At 47.6% G+C, this 19,157-nt stretch overlaps 1 protein-coding gene across 1 annotated transcript in view; it reads right to left on the bottom strand.

Moving 5' to 3' along the window:
* Positions 1–19,157, bottom strand: part of XYLT1 (xylosyltransferase 1) — a 376,528-nt gene that overhangs the window by 88,263 nt on the left and 269,108 nt on the right. Inside the window, exons 4-5 of the mRNA XM_009009228.4 lie at positions 9,502–9,674; positions 7,326–7,528 (exon numbers count right to left, since the gene is read on the bottom strand). Coding sequence (XP_009007476.2) covers positions 7,326–7,528; positions 9,502–9,674 — 376 coding nt within the window. The remainder of the gene's footprint in view (positions 1–7,325; positions 7,529–9,501; positions 9,675–19,157) is intronic.

The raw sequence follows: 19,157 nt of genomic DNA, 5'->3' as shown, positions 1-19,157 counted from the left end.
AGCCAGAAACACGAACTGAGGGGCCACCACTGTATTCTGTCCCTCAGACGGGCCCGAATTGTAAAGCACTTAGAACAATGCTAGGAATGTACCGAGTGCTACCTGTGCATCCGCTGCGATTGCTATGCGGTCTTAACTACAGGAATCTTTGATCCATTTGGGTCCCGCTTTGGCAGACTAAAGGAATGCAGAGTCCAGTAGTGACTGCGCACGGATACTTGGACTTCCACACTGCTCAGCTTAATTTCAAATCGCAGAGTGATGAAGATCTGTGCTGAACATTACCAAGGCCTTGGCTTCCCTGCAAAGCTCCCTCTGCTCTGTTTTAATACTAATTTCTCTAAACTTACTTACCCAGTAGCAGTTGTGTTTTGGGGAATGGGAGTAAGACAAAATGTGTGTAAAAGGGCCTAGAAGAGGGCCCAGCACACAGTAGGTGTGCAGTTTAAGAGTCTGCACTGTTAGTCTGGGGGTTATTCTTGCTTGATCGGTCCCATGTAAACTCTGGTCTTCGGGAGACTTAGAGAAACCTGGGCTTCCTGCTCCCATCTTGACCACCTAGTGTTTCCTACTGAGGCACCACGGAGCAGCTCTCCTGTGCTCTCCACCCCCTGCTCTGGTAGTACCTCAAGACAGACATTGGGATCTGCAATTAATGGAACTCACACGTCCACACGGCAGGCCCTGCCAGTTTAGACTTTGTTGTTGTGGATTCCCAAGGGGCAAAAGTAGCAGAAAAATGTCAACATGGTTTCTCCTGCCTGGTGGTTTCTGTACATATACACTGCCCCACATGTGCATGCATGTGTGAACACACACCAGACTCAGTATGAACCCTGGGAGGGGGCCGAGGACACACTCCATGCAACCCTCCTCTCTTTACATCTGACTTGCCCCAAGACACTGGCCCTAGGGAAAGATGCAGAGTGAGGCATGAGGTCCCTCTTCTGGTTTTTGTTTGGTTTTGTTTCGTTTTTTGAGATGGAGTCTCGCTCTGTTGCCCAGGCTGGAGTGCAGTGGCATGATCTTGGCTCAGTGCAACCTCTACCTCTTGGGTTCAAGTGATTCTCCTACCTCAGCCTCCTGAGTAGCTAGGACTGCAGAAGCATGCCACCACACCCAGCTAGTTTTTGTATTTTTAATAGAGATGGGGTTTCACCATGTTGGCCAGGATGGTCTCGATCTCTTGACCTCCTGATCCTCCCACCTTGGCCTCCCAAAGTCCTGGAATTACAGGCCTGAGCCATGGCACCTGGCCCTCTTTTGTTTTTTACTTTTTTTCTTTTCTTTTTTTTGATATGGAGTTTCATTCTTGTTGCCCAGGCTGGAGTGCAATGGTATGATCTCAGCTCACTACCCTCTCCACCTCCCAGGTTCAAGTGATTCTCCTGCCTCAGCCTCCAAAATAGCTGGGATTAAAGGAAGCTGCAACCATCCCTGGCTAATTTTTGTATTTTTAGTAGAGATGGGGTTTTACCATGTTGGCTAGGCTGGTCTCAAATTCCTGACCTCAGGTGATCCACCTGTCTTGGCCTCCCAAAGTGCTGGCATTAAAGGCATGAGCCATAGCACCAGGCCAAGGTCTCTTACTACAAGCAACAGTGCAAAGTGCTTTTGGCTTCATCTCCTCCTGCAGCCAACCTAAAGTATGCCAGGTCTAACTCCCTGCCTCAGTCAACAGAACATACAAATAAAACCATTATACCTTTTGAGGATTCGAGACCTAGCAGGGCCTCAGAGTTTGAAAGCATCCATTTTCCACTTTCATCCACGTGCTGGGTATACAACAGCTCCAACCAGAGCCCACGTGGGCCAGGAAGCCATGTCAACAGCAAAACAGGAACACCCACAGTCTCTTAAATACTCTTGGCTGCATATGCCAAGTTTAGGAATACTCTTCATGTCCACAAGTGAATTGGTTATATTCTGTCTTCCCTGAAACATTCAGTCTTCACAGCCTGACTCTGCTTTTCCCACCTTTTTTTTTTTTCCCCCTTTCTGAGACAGAGTCAGTCTGTCACCCAGGCTGGAGTGCAGTGGTGTGATCTCAGCTCACTGCAGCCTCTGCTTCCTGGGTTCAAGTGATTCTTGTGCCTCGGCCTCCTAAGTAGCTGGAATTACAGGTGCACACCACGCCTGGCTAATTTTTGTACTTTTAGTAGAGATGGGGTTTCACCATGTTGGTCAGGCTGGTCTCAAACCTCTGACCTCAAATGATTGGCCTGCCTTGGCCTCCCAAAGTGCTGGGATTACAGGCGTGAGCCACCGTGCTTGGCTCACTTTCCCTCTTTTGACAGAGATGTGAGTTCAAGAAATACTTTCCTATTCTTTTAACTCTATCAAAGAGAAAAGGGAGAGTAACTCAGGTTCCACAGTTACGTACAGCCATGGAGTAATTTGGGTGTTTTAAGCGGGACTTAGGATGTATACGTTCCGTCTAAAATGCCCAAATAACCCCATGACTATAATAACAGCGTGTATCTATCAACTACTTTCTATCATGAGACACTGTGTTAGGTCCATATCATGCAATATTTCATTGAAACTTCCGAAGAGCCCTCTGAAACAGGCACTAACGTTGTGCCTATTTTAAGGTGGAGAAATTGAGATGCAGAAAATTGAAGGAACTCGTGCTGACCCACATGGCCAGGTGGTCGTGGGGCACAATCTGAAGCCAGGATGTCTGCGTCCAGGACCTAAACAAGGCCAATGACCAGAGTCAAGAGAGGAAGACTCTGCCCCCCACCAGTGAGGTTGTGCAGGGGACACAGGGAGGTGACATGACATCACAGAGCAGCTCACAGCAGCTACACTGGGCTGGCTGGCCCCTTAGGTATCCCCCCAGTTTTCCGTGCCTCTTAGAAATGCCTGACTTGGGCACTTCCGCCCCTTTGAGAAGGGTCCCAAGTTTGCTCATTCTTCTTGGGATGGAAGAATTAGTGGTTTTGGAAGCTACAGATGGGGTGGCAGATGGGAAGTAAAAACCTATCAGCGTTGCCCAGGATGAAACCGTTTGTCTGCAAAATTCATATGCTTTTGTGTAGGGCAACTTCATGAAAACAACAGCAAGAGGAAGGAGCTGTGTTCGATGCATAAAGTGCCTCTGGGGCTGTGAGGCTGGCAAAGAAGAGTGGGCAGAGGAATTGCTGGGAGGCACCGTGGACATGAGATCGGTGAAGCAGAGGAAGCGGATGAGAAAGGCCAAGAGACAGAGTAACCTGAAACACGAAAGAAAAGCCTACAAATCAGACAACTCTCTTCTCTGAACCCCAAAACAGGCTACACACATGGCCTGAGAAAGGATTTCTGGGGCGCTCAGAGATAGAACATGAGACCTTGGATGTAGCTTACGTAGAAATGGCTGACATTCATTGAGCACTGTCCAAGTGTCCGGCAGGCTGCTAGGTTCTATTATTATACCTCGATTTTGCAGAAACTGGATTTACTTGCCCAGAAACAGTCACGCTGCTAGCTAAGTGGCAGAACTCGGATTCAAGCCCTAAGCAGTCTGATAAGAGAGTCCAGGCACTTGCCCTCCTGGCTGCCGAGCGGAGCTGGACTCTTTAAGGGGAAGTGGCCACGCGCAGCAACCCAATAGTGGCCGCTAGGGGGCAGCAACGTGCATGTCTACCTGGCCTCAAGAGGTCTCTGGCTTAGTGAGGGCCCCAACCTAGGCTAGCATGACCTCTGAGGCCTCCATTGGGAATCCAGAGAAGGAAGAATGTGGGACCTTTGAGCATAGCCCGGAAGACTCTGGGACAGACAACGGGGGGACCTCCCAGGACCATCCTGGACATCTGGCTGCAAGGCAGTCTAACCACTACTCTGCCCAGCCACAAGCTCAAGGGGTAGGACCGTTTCGTTTTATGCTTTCAAGGTGGCTTGGGGCCATCCTGCCAGGCCAGTTCCGCCAATTTCCCTAGGAGGCCAACTTCCAGCGAGAAAGAACACCAGCTCTGCAACCAGATGAAACTGGTTCTAATCCCTGTTCCACCATGTATTCATCACATGACACTGGGCCTCAGTTTGCCCCTCTGTGAAACGGGTTTGTTGCAAGGGTTGAGGCAAGTGTCTGCCACACCGGCCGCTATGCTCAGCATTCTCAGACATTTCCAGACTCAGTCCCTTCATGGAAGACGGAGAGGGATGTTCTAACCCCTCCCTGCCGTGTGCGTGTCTGAACTCACTTCTCATTCTTTTGTTATACTCTATGCATTGTTTAAATTTCTCAAACGCAACAAGTTTGTTTCTGACCCACATTGTGCCCAGGCTGTTCCCTCTATAAGAAATGGCGGTTCTGAAGGGGAGGCAATTTTAGCTCCCAGAGGACATGTGTCGATGTGTGGACACACCTGTGGTAGGCACAAGTGGGCAGAGTGTGCCCCTGGCATCTAGTGGGTCAAGGCCAGAGACAATGCTACACAGAATCTGAAACCAGGCTGTCTGCATCCAGGGCCGAAACATGTGACCAGTGAAGACTGGCACGTCTTTAATATGTGAGAGAGGAAGATTCTGGCCCCCTCAGTGAGGGTTGTGCAGGGGACATAGGGAGGTGAGGTCAAAATGCAGAGCTGCTCGCAGGGGCCACATCGCGCTGGCTGGGTCCTTAAGTATCCCCCAAGTTTTCAGTGTCTCCTAGAAGTGCCTGACTTGGGCACTTCTAAGAGACACAATGCACAGGATGGCTCCCACGGCAAGGAATTAGCCATCTCTAAACATCAGCGGTGCCACTGCTGAGAATCCTGGTCTAGAAGAATCTCTATCTCATTTCCCTCCCAATGGATCCCATCTTGTCCTTTAGGTCTAGGCTCAAAGCTGAATATTCAGAGGCCTTTCTGACCTCCTGATTATGCCCCCTCGAGTTTTTCTCCACCCCCACATCTTCCTTTCATTATGGCTTGTTCACACCTTGCATGATGTGTCTTTTTTGGCAAGATCATCTAACTCCATCTTCTCAACTATGATACACCTTCCATGAGCGGGTGAGAAGTAGAAGAAGCTCCATCACTTTTGTTCACAAAATGGACTATTTGGCACATAGCATGGTAGTTGCTCAGCAAATGTTTGTTGAACAAGCAAAGAAAATTGTGGTGAAGTAAAACTCTGCCAGAAATGTTCTAAAACTACACCCTTTTACCCCTCTGTGCTATGGACAAAAGAAAACAGTTGTCTTTCTAGTGTCCATCATTTTTCTCAGGTTCAAGGGTGTCAGGTGTGCCCTGTTCAAATTGACCAGAGATTGTGCCCCCTGGAACCTTCTGCAGGGTCTAGGGTCTCCCAGCAGATGGTGGGATGTCCCCAAGCTCAGGACTAAAGAAGACCCCCAGTGACCATGCTGTGAAGAAGAAAGAAGCCAATTCTAGCTTTAAAGAGAGGACTTCCTTTCACCCTTCCACCTTATTTGGGTTCTGATTCAAAACCCAAACTCTTGGGAATATGTGGCCTAGATATTTGATGCCATTAAAACATGCCTGCTCATATTTTAGGTGTAAGCATCACTGTGATGCTGTCTTAAAAAGAGATCTTTTCTAGATATCAACTGAAATATTTATAGATACAATTATATGACATCTTAGATTTGCTTCAAAATAATCCAGTGTGAGGGAAGAGGACCAAAGTCCAGACAGAAGAAAAACGGCCACGAATTAACCGGGGTGACATCGATGAGGGAGTTCATGACGCTATTCTTGGTACTCTTCAACGTGTTTGAAAGTTGCCTTAATGAAAGTTCCTTTTTTTTAGGACTGTCATCTCGATCTCCTGGGAATACTGCACCCAATAACCTTGTGCCATTACAGGGAGGAAGGTCTCCCTCTTCATCCCCATCCACTTTCCTTTTCACCCTTGTCAGCAAATCCAGAGGAAACAGCTGCCATCCTATTAGAAAATATCAGCCTGGGGCAATGACTTACACCTGTAATCCCAGCACTTTGGGAGGCCAAGGCAGGCGGAAGTTCGAGACCAGCTTGGCCAACAAGGTGAAACCATCTCTACTAAAAACAACAAAAATTGGCTAGGTGTGTTGGCAGGTGCCTGTAGCCCCAGCTACTTGGGAAGCTGAGGTAGGAAAATTACTCCAACCTGGGGGTGGAAGCTGTAGTGAGGTGCAATCACGACACTGCACTCCAGCCTGGGTGACAGAGCGAGACTCTGTATGTATGTATACAAAATCTCTCTCTCTCACACACACACACTGTTCACAACAGCATTCAAAGTATCAGGCCAGTGGCTTCCATCTTGCTTTGACTAACAGCCAAATTCTAGGATATCCCCAGTCTAGCCTCAAATTACTCTCTGACCTTGTGTCTCTTGTTATGCTACCTGTCACTCTGTTCCAGCTACACCGAGCCCCGTTGTTCCTCACACAAGCCAGGCATGATCCCACCTCTGGGCTCAGCCCCTGCCTTTCTGCCTGCCTGGACCACTCTCTCCATAGCTGTGACTCTTTTTCATCATCTTCTGTTCTTATCCGTGAAAACCTTCCTGGCCACTGTTGGTAAAATTACAACTCCCCGCTACGTGGGCCCTTTGCTTTATTTTTCTAAGATATCATTTAACTTATTTTGCTGTTTGTTTCCCTACTTGAATGGAAGCTTGTGATGGTTAATACTCAGTGTCAACTTAATTGGACTGAAGGATGCAAGTACTGTTCCTGGCTGTGTCTGTGAGGGCGCCGGCAGACCCACCCTCAATCTGGGTGGGCACCATCTAATCAGCTGCCAGCATGGCCAAAATAAAGGCAGGCAGAAGAACATGTGAAGAATAGACCGGCCGAATCTCCCAGACTACATCTTTCTCCTGTGCTGGATGCTTCCCGCCCTTGAACATCGGACTCCAGGTTCCTCAGCTTGGGGACTCTTGGACCTTTGACCACAGACTGAAGGCTGCACCATCGGATTCCCTCCTTTTGAGATTTTGGAGCCTGGAATGGCTTTCTTACCCCTCAGCTTGCAGACGGCCTACTATGAGACCTCACCCTGTGATCATGTGAGTCAATACTCCTTAATAAACTCCGCTTTACATATACACCTATCCTGTGAGTTCTGCTTCTCCAGAGAACCCCACCTAATACAAAGCTGCACGCAGGTTGGAGTTTCAGTCTGTTTAGCGCACTGCTATATCAGCGAATAGAGCTGGGAAAACCACGTGCTCAGTCTGGATGAATGAGTGAACGAAGACATGATTCTCAGGTCCAATCAGAATCCTATCCTGAGAGATCTTGTAGAGACCAAGCATCAGTCTCCTTCTGCCTCCTAGCTTCCCAGCCAGGACCAGCCAGATCAGGATATCAGACTAGGCCGGCTTGGGGCCCTTAGCCGCCTTACCTGATGGGGTAGTCGGCTGCACTGAGGTTGATGAAGAAGTCCCAGGGCCAGTCGGTCATCTCCAGGAGATCCCGCATGCTCTGCAGGTAGGTGGACAGGAGGCTGGCTCCTCCCCAGATGGTGGCCATTCTCCAGGGGGTGACGCGGACGTTGCCGTACTGCCTGGAGAACTGGAGCACTTGCCGATGCAGGTAATTAGAGCGCTTTTCCCAGGAGAGAAAGGGTGACATTCAGTGGCCTAGAAAACACCCAGGCATGCCCCTCACCCCTGTCCCGTCTCTGTCTATTTCCTCCTGGTTGGGCACTTCTGGAGCACAGTGGACTTTGCCAAGTCTATGATTCTGGACTGAGCTGTCTTTCTGCATTGCAATTCAAACTTGTATTAGTTTTTACATTTCAAATTAGTTATTTGAAATGCAGATTCCTGGGCCCCACTTCTGAGCTAATGGTTCACTAAGCTTGGGCCGGTGGTGCCTGGAACTTTGCATTTTTAAAATTTTATTTTATTTATTTTCTGAGATGGAGTGTCACTGTGTCACCTGGGTTGGAGTGACGTGATGCCATCTCAGCTCACTGCAACCTCCGCCTCCTGAGTTCAAGCAATTCTCCTGCCTCAGCTTCCAGAGCAGCTGAGATTATAAGTGCACACCACCAGGCCTGGCTAATTTCTGTACTTCTAGTGGAGATGGGGTTTCACCATGTTGGCCAGGCTGGTCTCGAACTTCTGATCTCAGGTGATCCGCCCACCTTGGCTTCCCAAAGTGTTGTGATTACAGGCGTGAGCCACTGCACCCTGCCAGCTTTGCATGTTTATACATGACAGCTACATGAGGTCTAAGGATGACAACCTGGGAAATCTGGCTCTATCTATACCCATGTATATTTCAGAGGCAGAGTTTCTGTTTCTGGTCCCCCCTCCTACTCATTGCTCCTCCATCAACCTCTCACGGATCTGCTAGAAGCTGACCTTTGGACAAAACATCCCCTTTGCCTTCTTGACTAAAGGCATAATTACGTCACCAACAGAAACCTCTGGGACAAGGTAGCTCAGGAGTCCACAGGGCTGCTGCAGGTTTTTGTTAATAAAGTTTTATTGGCACACAGCTATGCTCATTCGTTGACATGGTCTCCTTGGCTGCTTTAGCACAAGCGAAGCACTGAGTAGCTGTGACAGAGAGTGTGTGGCTCGCAACACCTAAAATATGTACTATTGGGCTTTTCTTTTCTTTTTGTCTCACTGTCAGGCTGGAGTACAGTGGCACTATCTCGGCTCACTGCAACCTCTGCCTCCTGGGTTCAAGCGACTCTTTTGCCTCAGCTTCCCGAGTAGCTGGGACTACAGGTGTGTGCCACCAAGCTCAGCTAATTTTCTGTATTTTCAGTACAGACGGGGTTTCACTGTGTTTGCCAGGATGGTCTCGATCTCCTGACCTCACGATCTACCCGCCTCAGCCTCCCAAAGTGTTGGGATTACAGGTGTGAGCTTCTCTGGCCTTGTATAGAAAAAGTGTACCCTCCCCTGGGATAGTGATATGGTTTGGCTGTGTCCCCACCCCAACTTAATCTTAAATTATAGCTCCCATAATTCCCATGTGTTGTGGGAGGCACCTGGTGGGAGATAATTGAATCATGGTGTTGGTTTCTCCCGTACTGTTTTCGTGATAGTGAATAAGTCTCATGAGATCTGATGGTTTTATAAGGCGAAACCCCTTTTGGCTAGCTCTCATTTTCTCTTGCTGCCACCATATAGGACATGACTTTCACCTTCTGCCATGATCGTGAGGCCTCCCGAGCCACGTAGAGCTGTGAGTCCATTAAACCTTTCTTTATAAATGACCCAGTCTTGGGTATGTCTTTACTGGCAGCGTGAAAATGGACTAATACACGTAGCTATTCCCACAAAGTATGTGAGAGGCAGGCAGAGGGCAGAGCAGAGAGGAGAGGTAAGAAACAGCATTTATGGAGAAACCTGTAAGTCACAGCTGGAAACTTGAAACCAACACACACACAGAGGCAACACTTTAGGACCCAGTGCTCTGTGGAGAGGCAGCTGGTCAGCTTCCAAGCGTTTTCTGAAAGTGGGCAGCCTGGACTAGTGATGCAGAGGAGAGGATCAGAGAAGGACGGACAGACCTCGAAGGAAGCCCAGCAAGGAGCGATCACAGAGTCCCCTCACCTTGTCCACGTGAATGTAGTAGAAGTGGTCTTTGTGGTAGATGGCCTTGAACATGCGCTGCAACTGCCGAGAGGCGCGGCCGTGGACCACCAGGACAAAGGCAATTCTGACCGGGTTGGCTGGCATGTACTCCACGGAGTCCTCGTCCCACTGCACGTTCTTGTTGGCTTTACCTGGGGAAAACCAGAGAGGAGAAAGTGAGGCTCTGCCATCCTCTGGGAAGTGGAAGTTTCCCTGATGCTGCTTCAGGGGACTATTTCAGGGGCACAGTCATCAAACTGGGCCCTACACTATCCTTCAATGCCACTAAACACATTTTAAGATTCTCACACTGTCAGGCACAAAACGGGTAGGGAACCCTGGGGTGCTTACCACATAGTTTTCATCCTGAGGAGCTTAAACAGGCTAGAAGCACATGGACACATATCAAGCTACTGACAAGGCAGGAGGAGGTGAGAGCTGTAAGAGATGTACCTCTGAAGCAGAGGAAGCAGCAGATATTTCTGAGTCAGGATATTACACGTGTAAGTAAGATTACATGTGTTGTTTTCGCCAGTCCAGAATTCATTCTCCCTTCTTCTAATAGCATCCAATATATTGGTTTGTCTGTTTCAATGATGGTAAGAACAGACAGCTTGAGTTCCGCCCTCTTAACTAACGTTTGCTACAGTATTACTACCTATTAGCACAATGCTGTACAGCAGGATCCTTAGAATTTAGTCATCTTGCATAACTAAAACTTCACCATCCAATACCTTTTGAGGTATCATCATCCTCTCTTCCATTATCAGTCCATATGGGTGGGGAAGACCTAACTCCATCATCAATTCCAGAGATGGACCTACAGCGTAGGCCTGGCCAATAGGAACGCTGACTCTCTGTAGTCACAGTATTGTTCAGAGATGAACGCATGACCCAACCAAGTTAACTAACCACTAAGACAGAATGCTAGACTTCTGTTAGAACTACTAAAGAGGTTTCTTTCTTTCTTTTGAGATGGAGTCTGACTCTGTCACTCAGGCTGGAGTGCAGTGGTGCTATCGCGGCTCATTGCAATCTCCGCCTCCTAGGTTCAAGCAATTCTCCTGCCTCAGCCTTTTGAGTAGCTGGGATTACAGGCACACAACACCATGCCCAGCTAATTTTTGTATTTTTATTAGAGACAGCGTTTCACCATGTTGGCCAGCTCTCAAACGCCTGACCTCAGGTGATCTGTCCACCTTGGCCTCCCAAAGTGTTGGGATTACAGGTGTGAGCCCCTGCGCCTGGTGAGAGGTTCTTTTTCCGTTACACATGAGACTGGAAGATTCTAAGAGCCTTCCTGCTCCCACGCGGAGAGAGGTCGCCTGAGAAGAAAACTAACGTGGAGTACATTGCCAAGGGGTGACGAGGGTGCAGGTGTTTGTGGCCTGCCTTGAGTTCCTGCATCAGTGAGGGTAGACATCACCCACTGTCATCTATTATGTTCTTTACAAGCCAAATCCTATACCGCATCTACTTGGATTAATAGTCCCAGGCATCCCTTTCTTTTGCTCAAGCAATGAAACCACAACCAGTTTTATTCCAACAACAAGCCACAAAGACTCCCCTCTTTCTTCCCCTTGCAGAGGGAAGGCTTCAGATAGAAACACAGCTTCCTGCTTTAGTTTATTATAATTCCAACTAGAAATCTCCTAGTCTTCCTCAGCCTGATTTCACTTGGGTCCAACCCAATTTCTTATGGGTTCTGGGTTTATGGGACCCGGGACACTGTCAGGGTGGTCGCTGCCAGTGTTCCAGAATCTCAACAGGGAGAGCTGACAATGGAGACTGTGGGGCCAGGGGATTAGGACATCAAGAGTCTAAGCTGTCACTGGAAGGCTGAATGGCTGCTGAAGGAACAAGGCTCTTTCTATGCAGTTTCAGAAGACAGCTCGAGATTGACGTAGATAATGTCCAAATCACACCACACAGCCTCTATGGCTGCTGTGATCTAACTGCTCCAATCTCCCTGTCCTGGACTGGTGGTTCTCACATTCCATCTTGTCCCCTGGCCTCCTTTCTCTTCCTCAGACAAGCTCATTTCTGCCTCAGGACCTTCTCCCTGGCTTCCTGTGATCTGGAACGCCTTCTCCCCATGGCTTGGCATCTCTACATGGATGCATCTTCTTGTCATTAGTTCACGGTCCAAAAAGGGACTCCTACCTCTCACCACCACCTCTTTTATTCTTTCACCTCACCTGGTTTCAGCTTTCTGCATAGCATGTAACACTGTCTGCAAATGTTTATCTGTTTACTTGTTTGTTATCTGAACACGCCACTAGCACATCAGTTCCAAGAGATGAGGGGCTATTTTGATCCTGTTTACCAAAGAATATGCATCACTTGAACAGTATCGGACACACATCTGGCTCTTGGTGAAACAAAAGTTACAGGAAGGCACATGTGGGATCGGTAAAATAACAATACCTTTTACTGAGCATTGACCAGCCCTTGACATTCATTAGATCATTTAATCCTCCTAATGATCCTACAAAGTAATGCTATTATCCCCTCTTTCCAAATGAGGAAACCACAGCTTAGAGAGGCCAAGGGATTGGTTCAAGGTCACACTGCTTTAATTAGTTAAGCTGAGATTCAATCACAGGTCTTATTCCAAAGACCATGCCCTGAACCACTAATACATACTACATGATCATACCTCAAGTTTGGAAGGAAAAGTTTATAACAATTGCTTTTAGTTGCTTGGTGCTAACCAAAAACTTTGTAAGTTAGTTATTGCAGGCAGGTAGGCATGCATTTAAGAACTAACATATGTATTGCAGTATTTGCGTATTAGATGAGATGCTCATTCCAGGTAATCAATAAGGCTCTATCTTTCCATCAATTCATCTATCCATCCATCCATCCATCCATCCATCCATCCATCCATCCATCAATCCATCCATCCATCCATCCATCAATCCAGCCATCCAGCCATCCATCCATCCCTCCCTCCCTTTATCCATCCCGCCACCCATCCACCCATCCATCCATTCATTAATCCATTAACTCATCCATCCAAATCCAACCACTCATCCATCCATCATCATCCCACCCATTCATCCATCCATCCATCCATTTACTCATCCATCCAAATCCAACCACTTATCTGTCCATCCATCCACCCATTCATCTATCCCTCCACCCATCCACCCATTCATTCATCCATCAAAATCCAATCACTCATCCATCCATTCATCCATCACTCTACCCTTCATACATTCATTTATTCATCAAATCCTACCACTCATCTGTCCATTCATCTGTCCATCCCTCCAAATCAAACCTCTCATCTGTCCAAACATACAGCAAACCCTCCAATGATGCATCCAGAAAAACATCCAAGAGCTTCTTCCAAACACCATCCATCCACTTAAGGTGTATAGGGCCTTTGAGATTAACCCTTGCTTTCCCCTGCAGCCATGAACATCTTTTGCCATAGTTGTTCAATAAGCAAATGAATGAATGCATTCTGAAGAAGAGTGGCTGCTCTGATACAGAGGAGCTGGTGTTTCTTAAGTGTCTCCTATGTATCCAGCATTATCTGACCCTGGGAAAAACGCACTATCATCCTCTGAGGCTCAGAGAGGTCAGCATGTTTCCCAGGTCACACAGTGAGTGAGGACAGAGGTGGGAGGGGAAGTCGAGTGTTGCCAAGTCCAAAGCCAGCCCTGGTATTTCCACTTGCTGTCTGCAGAAGTGGAGATTTGGGATACAGAGGATAGGTGGAAGGACTCTATGATGGTCTTTAAAAACGGCTTGAAAGCTGAAGCCTTTTGCAACTTCTCTTTAGAGTTTTAAAAGGCAGAACAGATTTACAGACAGACACAGACATGGATGCTTTTCTTTTGGAGAAAGGGAGGAGTCCTGCGAGATCAAAGACAAATCACTCCAGCAAGACAGCTCCCTTGGCTTAAATATAAAGTCATCTTTGGGTCAGACAGTTAGTCTGGGGAGCTGCAAAGAGAATGAGCAACAAAAAACCCAGAGCTCTTTTGGAGAACAGCTATTCTGGGGAAGGGGTGGGTGGGAAGGAACAAAAATATCTAAAGAAAGCAGACATGCAGAAGGAGAGATGGAGATGGAGATGGGGATGGGGATAGGGATAGGGATAGGGATGGGGATGGGGATGAAGGGTGGAGCAGGAAAAAAGCAAGTCAGGAGAAAGATTAACCATTTACTGAGTGCCTACTATGTGTTAGGCAATTTCTGTGCATGATTTTATTCACTTCTATCAAAACTGCTATGAAAGCAGGGCTACTACCTTTCTATTGTAAGCATGAGGAAGCTGAGGCTTGGAGAGGTCCCGGTTAGAAAGTGGCTGAGCTGAGAATGGAGTGAGTCTGTGATCTCAGAGCCCTGTCATTGTCACTATGCTCAATCAAACTGTCCTTATTTCAAAAGGAGGAAGAGCCGTCCCTAGCGGAAGTGTGTCCAGCTTTCAGCTGCAGGACAGATAACAATGGCACGCGGTCAGAGCTATGCAAGTCTTTATAAATGTGGAACTCTCTGAAAGACCACAACGCAAACAGTGCCCAGCTCCTAAAAAGAAAAAAAAAGAAGAAAAAGAAAAAACTATGATTTTAACAATGTAATCAGATTCCCATGGCACAAAACAGAAAGTAAGTGGAAAAATCAGAGTGATTAGAGGCAGCAGGAGAAGCTGACTTCAGATGAATGTTAACAAGCCAGGCTTATCGGGGGAGAATATCAAGTATATTTTTGCAGCGCAGGTGTCAAGGCTGAGGATGGGGGTCATGAAGAGCTCCACCAGTAGATAGCTGTGCCGTGTTAGTTCTGCCACTCAAACTCCATATTTCTTAGCAGTGTTGTGGGTCAAACAAGGACTATGTAATCTTTGGGCTCCAAATACATAGCACACATGAAGGTGCTTTGCAAGGGTAAACATGCTGTTCCAATGTTGTGGTGCTGGCAAAGATCATATTAGTGGTGTCCTGCAATAATATAATTTGGGAGGAGAAAGCAAGGTGCAAGGGTTTAGAACATGGCCTGTGGTCAGGCAGATGTGTCTGACCTTGGTCCTGCTATGCAATCTCTCCAAGCCTCAGTATTCTCATCTGTAAAATGGGTATGTATAACCACAGAATCCACCTCATATGGACATTCACACCCAGGAGATAGCACACTGCCTGGCATGTAGTAAATGTTCACTGAACTACACTATCATTGCCATCATTTATATGGCTGCTTACCCACGATGATCAGGATTCAACCGACAGGCCCAGCTCCAGAGATCTACCTCAAGGCTGCACTGGGTCCCAGGGTGGTGTGTACTCTAAGGCCCGCTGCTTGCAAATAAACATCCACAACTGGAATTTCCCTCTGTGGCGTCTGCCCAGACCACAATTAATAACAAATGCGAAGGAGCTGCTTGACTGGAATAGTTATTACACCAACAAAGCCTTTGATTCTATTTATACTCTGAAAGGGCTGCTTCTGGCTGCTGCGAGGGGCACTTTCTGACTTGCTTCCAACTAAGAGGGTTAGCTGGGTCTTGGGAACACAGAGACATGGAAACAAGGTTGTATGCAAATGAGGCTTGGGTTAGGAAGCTTCCAGGTGGAGCAGGACCAACTTCGATGCTACCTGGGAAGGTGTGGGCACTGGGATTTAGAGCTGGGGTCTAGAATGTAGCCTTGCACTGTGCAGACTTAGGAAACACACCGCCCATCTCTGAATGTCAGTTCTTTTTTTTTTTTTTTGAGACGAAGTTTCGCTCTTGTTACCCAGGCTGGAGTGCAATGGCGCGATCTCCGCTCACCGCAACCTCCGCCTCCTGGGTTCAGGCAATTCTCCTGCCTCGGCCTCCCAAGTAGCTGGGATTACAGGCACGTGCCACCATGGCCAGCTATTTTTTTGTATTTTTAGTAGAGACGGGATTTCACCATGTTGACCAGGATGGTGTCGATCTCTTGACCTTGTGATCCACCCACCTCGGCCTCCCAAAGTGCTAGGATTACAGGCTTGAGCCACTGCGCCCGGCCAGTTCATTTATAAAGTGGATAAAGAGCAACAAGATGGATTCGAATTCCTGCTTCTGCCGTGAACCACCCATGGGAGCCTGAGCAAGTCATTTTCTTTCCTTGGTCCTGTAGACTCTCATAAACACTATCAGATGCATGTCAGTTACTCATTATGCTGGGCATGGTGGCTTGTGTTTATCATCTCAGCTACCCTGGAGACTGAGGTGGGAGGACTGCTTGAGCCCAGGAGTTCGAGGCTGCAGTGAGCTATGATGGCATCACTGCACTCCAGCCTGGGTGACAGGGCGAGACCCTGTCTCTAAAAATAAATAAATCAAAAATAAATGAACACTCATTATGGCCTAAGCCCTGTCCAAATGTGACCTCATTATTTAATTGTCTCAGGTCTCAGGAGGCAGGTGCCATGTCAGGAGTTACCTCCAGAATGGAGATGACTGCTTGGGTCTGCCGGACTCCAAAACCCATATTTTGCCAAATGAGGGGGATGAAATTTCTGGAAATTTCTGAATCATCTGGAATTCTAACCTGATCCAGGAGTTAGCATCACCGCATAGGCAACTGTACTCCCTTTAGAGTCAGGCTGATTTTTTTCTTCTTTTTTGTTTTTTTGAGACAGAGTTTCACTCTTGTTGCCCATGGTGGAATGCAATGGTGCAATCTTGGCTCACGGCAACCTCTGCCTCCCAGGTTTAAGCCATTCTCCTGCATCAGCCTCCAGAGTAGCTGGGATTACAGGTGCCTGCCCCCATGCCTGGCTAATGCTTTTGTATTTTTGGTAGAGACAGGGTTTCACCAAGTTGGCCAAGCTGGTCTTGAACTTCTGACCTCAGGTGATCTGCCTTGCCTTGGCCTCCCACGGTGCTGGGATTATAGGCGTGAGCCACCGCACCTGGCCCAGGTTGGTTTTCTTGATAGCCGTTGGTTCCCTATGAACCAAGGATGCCATCCTGGCCCCTGGGCCTGCCACAGAGCTAAGTCTGGGGGAGATGCCTCAATGAATGATTTCTGATAGACAGATTTAGCCAGACAGCTTCATCCACATACAGGATTCTGGTGGTGGGGGTGAAGTTCAAGACTCAGGCCCGAGAGGTAGCCCCCAGCTCTTTCCTCTCATCCAGCAAACTGGCTGGGGGCTGGGCCCCCTATTTCCTTGAGGCTTTGGGGCAGCCTATGGACCGCTGCTCAGAGGAGACCGTCAATGGCCCCAAAACTGCTTTGCACATTGCAGCTGCTGCTTATACAGGGCCATCAGGTCCCCTCCCAACCAGCTTAATGAGAAGAGAGTGGCGGAGGGGATCTGTGGTCATGGAGTCCACAGAGGGCCCCATGGTCCAAGGATGAAGGCGGCCAGGCCAGCACCCACTGAGTCTCAGGAGAAACGACCTTTCCTTGGGGAGCCCTCCCTGACTTCCCAATTGCAATCTCTTCGTTAAAAAAAATTTATATTTACATATTTTTTTTTTTAAGAGATGGAGTCTTGCTATGTCACTCAGGCTGGAGTGCAGTGGTGCGATCATAGGTCACTGCTACCTCAAATTCCTGGGCTCAAGGGATCTTCCCACCTCTGCCTCCTGAGTAGCTGAGACTATAGGTGGGAGCTAATTTTTAATGTTTTGTAGAAATGGAGGCTCGCTATGTTGCCCAGGCTGGTCTCAAACTCCTGGGCTCAGGGAGCAATCCTCCCTCCTCAGCCTTCCAAAATGCTGGGGTTACAGATGTGAGTTACTGTGCCTGGCCCCCATCTCTTCTTGGAGTTCCCTGTCATAGCACCTCTGAACATCCTACACTCCTCCTTTAAAAAAAGAAGTTGGCCAGGCACGGTGACTCATGCCTGTAATCCCAGTACTTCGGGATGCCAAGGCGGGCAGATCACCAGGTCAGGAGATGGAGACCATTCTGGCCAACATGGTAAACTCTCATCTCTACTAAAATACAAAAAATTAGCTGGGTGTGGTGGCGTGCTCCTGTAGTCCCAGCTACTTGGAAGGCTGAAGCAGGGGAAGTGCTTGAACCTGGGAGGCAGAGGTTGCAGCGAGCAGAGATTGTGCCACTGCACTCTAGCCTGGTGATAGAGCAAGACTCCATCTCAAAAAAAAAGAAAAAAAAATTGTAGTCAAAGATAATACATGTTGAGTATCCCTTATGTGAAATGCCTGGAACCAGAAGTGTTTCTGATTTTGAATTTTTTTCTGACTTTGGAGTATATGTGTATATGTAATGAGGTATTTTAGGGAAGGGACCCACGCCTGAACACAAAATTCATTCCTGTTTCATATACACCTTATACACATAGCCTGAAGGTAACTTTATACAGTGTTTTAAATAATTGTGTGCATGAATCAAAGTTTGCATTCAGTTTTTATGTATAGAATTTTCCACTTGTGGCATTATGTACTCAAAATGTTTTGGATTTTGGAGTATTTCGGATTTTTGGTTTAGGGATGCTCATCAGGTATAACATATAATTTACCATTTTAACTTTTTTTTTTTTTGAGATGGAGTCTCACTTTGTCGCCCAGGCTGCACAGTGGCATGAACTCGGTTCAGTGCAACCTCCGCCTCCTGGGTTCAAGTGATTCTCCTGCCTCAGCCTCCCAAGTAGCTGGGATTCAGGTGCCTGCCACCACGCCTGGCTCATTTTTTTGTGTTTTTAGTAAAGATGGGGTTTCACTATGTTGGTCAGGCTGGTTTTGAACTCCTGACCTCATGTCTGCTCCCCACCCCGCTCAGCCTCCCAAAGTGCTGGGATTACAGGCGTGAGCCACTACACACAGTCCAAGTATTTTTAAGTCTACCGTGCAACTATTATCACCATCCATCTCCAGGACTCTTTTCATCTTCCAAAACTGAAACTTTCTATCCGTTCAACAATAACTTCCCACTCTCCCCTCCTTCAGCTCCTGGAAAGCTCCATTCTACTTTCTGTCTCTAGGAATTTGATTACTCTAGGAAGCTCATTTAAGTGCAGTCAGAGGTGATTCATCCATTTATGTCTAGCTCCTTTCGCCTAGTGCGATGCTCTCCAGGTTTGTCCATGTTGTAGCGTATGTCAGAATTCCATTCCTTTTTCAGGTAATACTCCATTGTAGGCATACAGCACAATCGATCCATTCATCTGTCAATGGACCCGTGAGCGGCTTTTGCCTTGAATGACGCTGCTATGAATATGGATATACAAGTATCTGTTTGAGTCACTGTTTTTGTTCTTGGAAGTATATACCTAGCAATGGACTTGGTGGGTCATAAGGTAACTATTCGTAATGTTTTGTTTTTAGGAACCCATCCTGCACTTCCTAATTCAGCTATTCCACAGAGGGGCTTAGCTTGGGTCTGTATCCCAGACCCCCCATTTATCAGGAGGTCGCTTTGCCTCTCATGCCTCAGTTTCCTCATCTGCCAAAGAAGTCACCTCTAAGCGATGCTGTAAGCACAGCTATAAATGAGGCAAAATAAGGCCATACAGCCTGATTGTGGAGGAAGGAGTTTGTGTGTTATGACTCTGGGGCTCTTGCCTATTGCACTTGAACTTGTAACTAATCACATGGCTGGAGAGTAATGAACAGGGACCCGATCTTGAGGACTATAGTGCTTCTGTTTTTTTTTTTTTTTTTTGGTGGTAAGACAGGATCT

The sequence above is a fragment of the Callithrix jacchus genome, chromosome 12, assembly GCF_049354715.1.
Source record: "Callithrix jacchus isolate 240 chromosome 12, calJac240_pri, whole genome shotgun sequence".
Classification (NCBI taxonomy): domain Eukaryota; kingdom Metazoa; phylum Chordata; class Mammalia; order Primates; family Cebidae; genus Callithrix; species Callithrix jacchus.
This window is presented reverse-complemented; position numbering and strand designations above follow the sequence as displayed.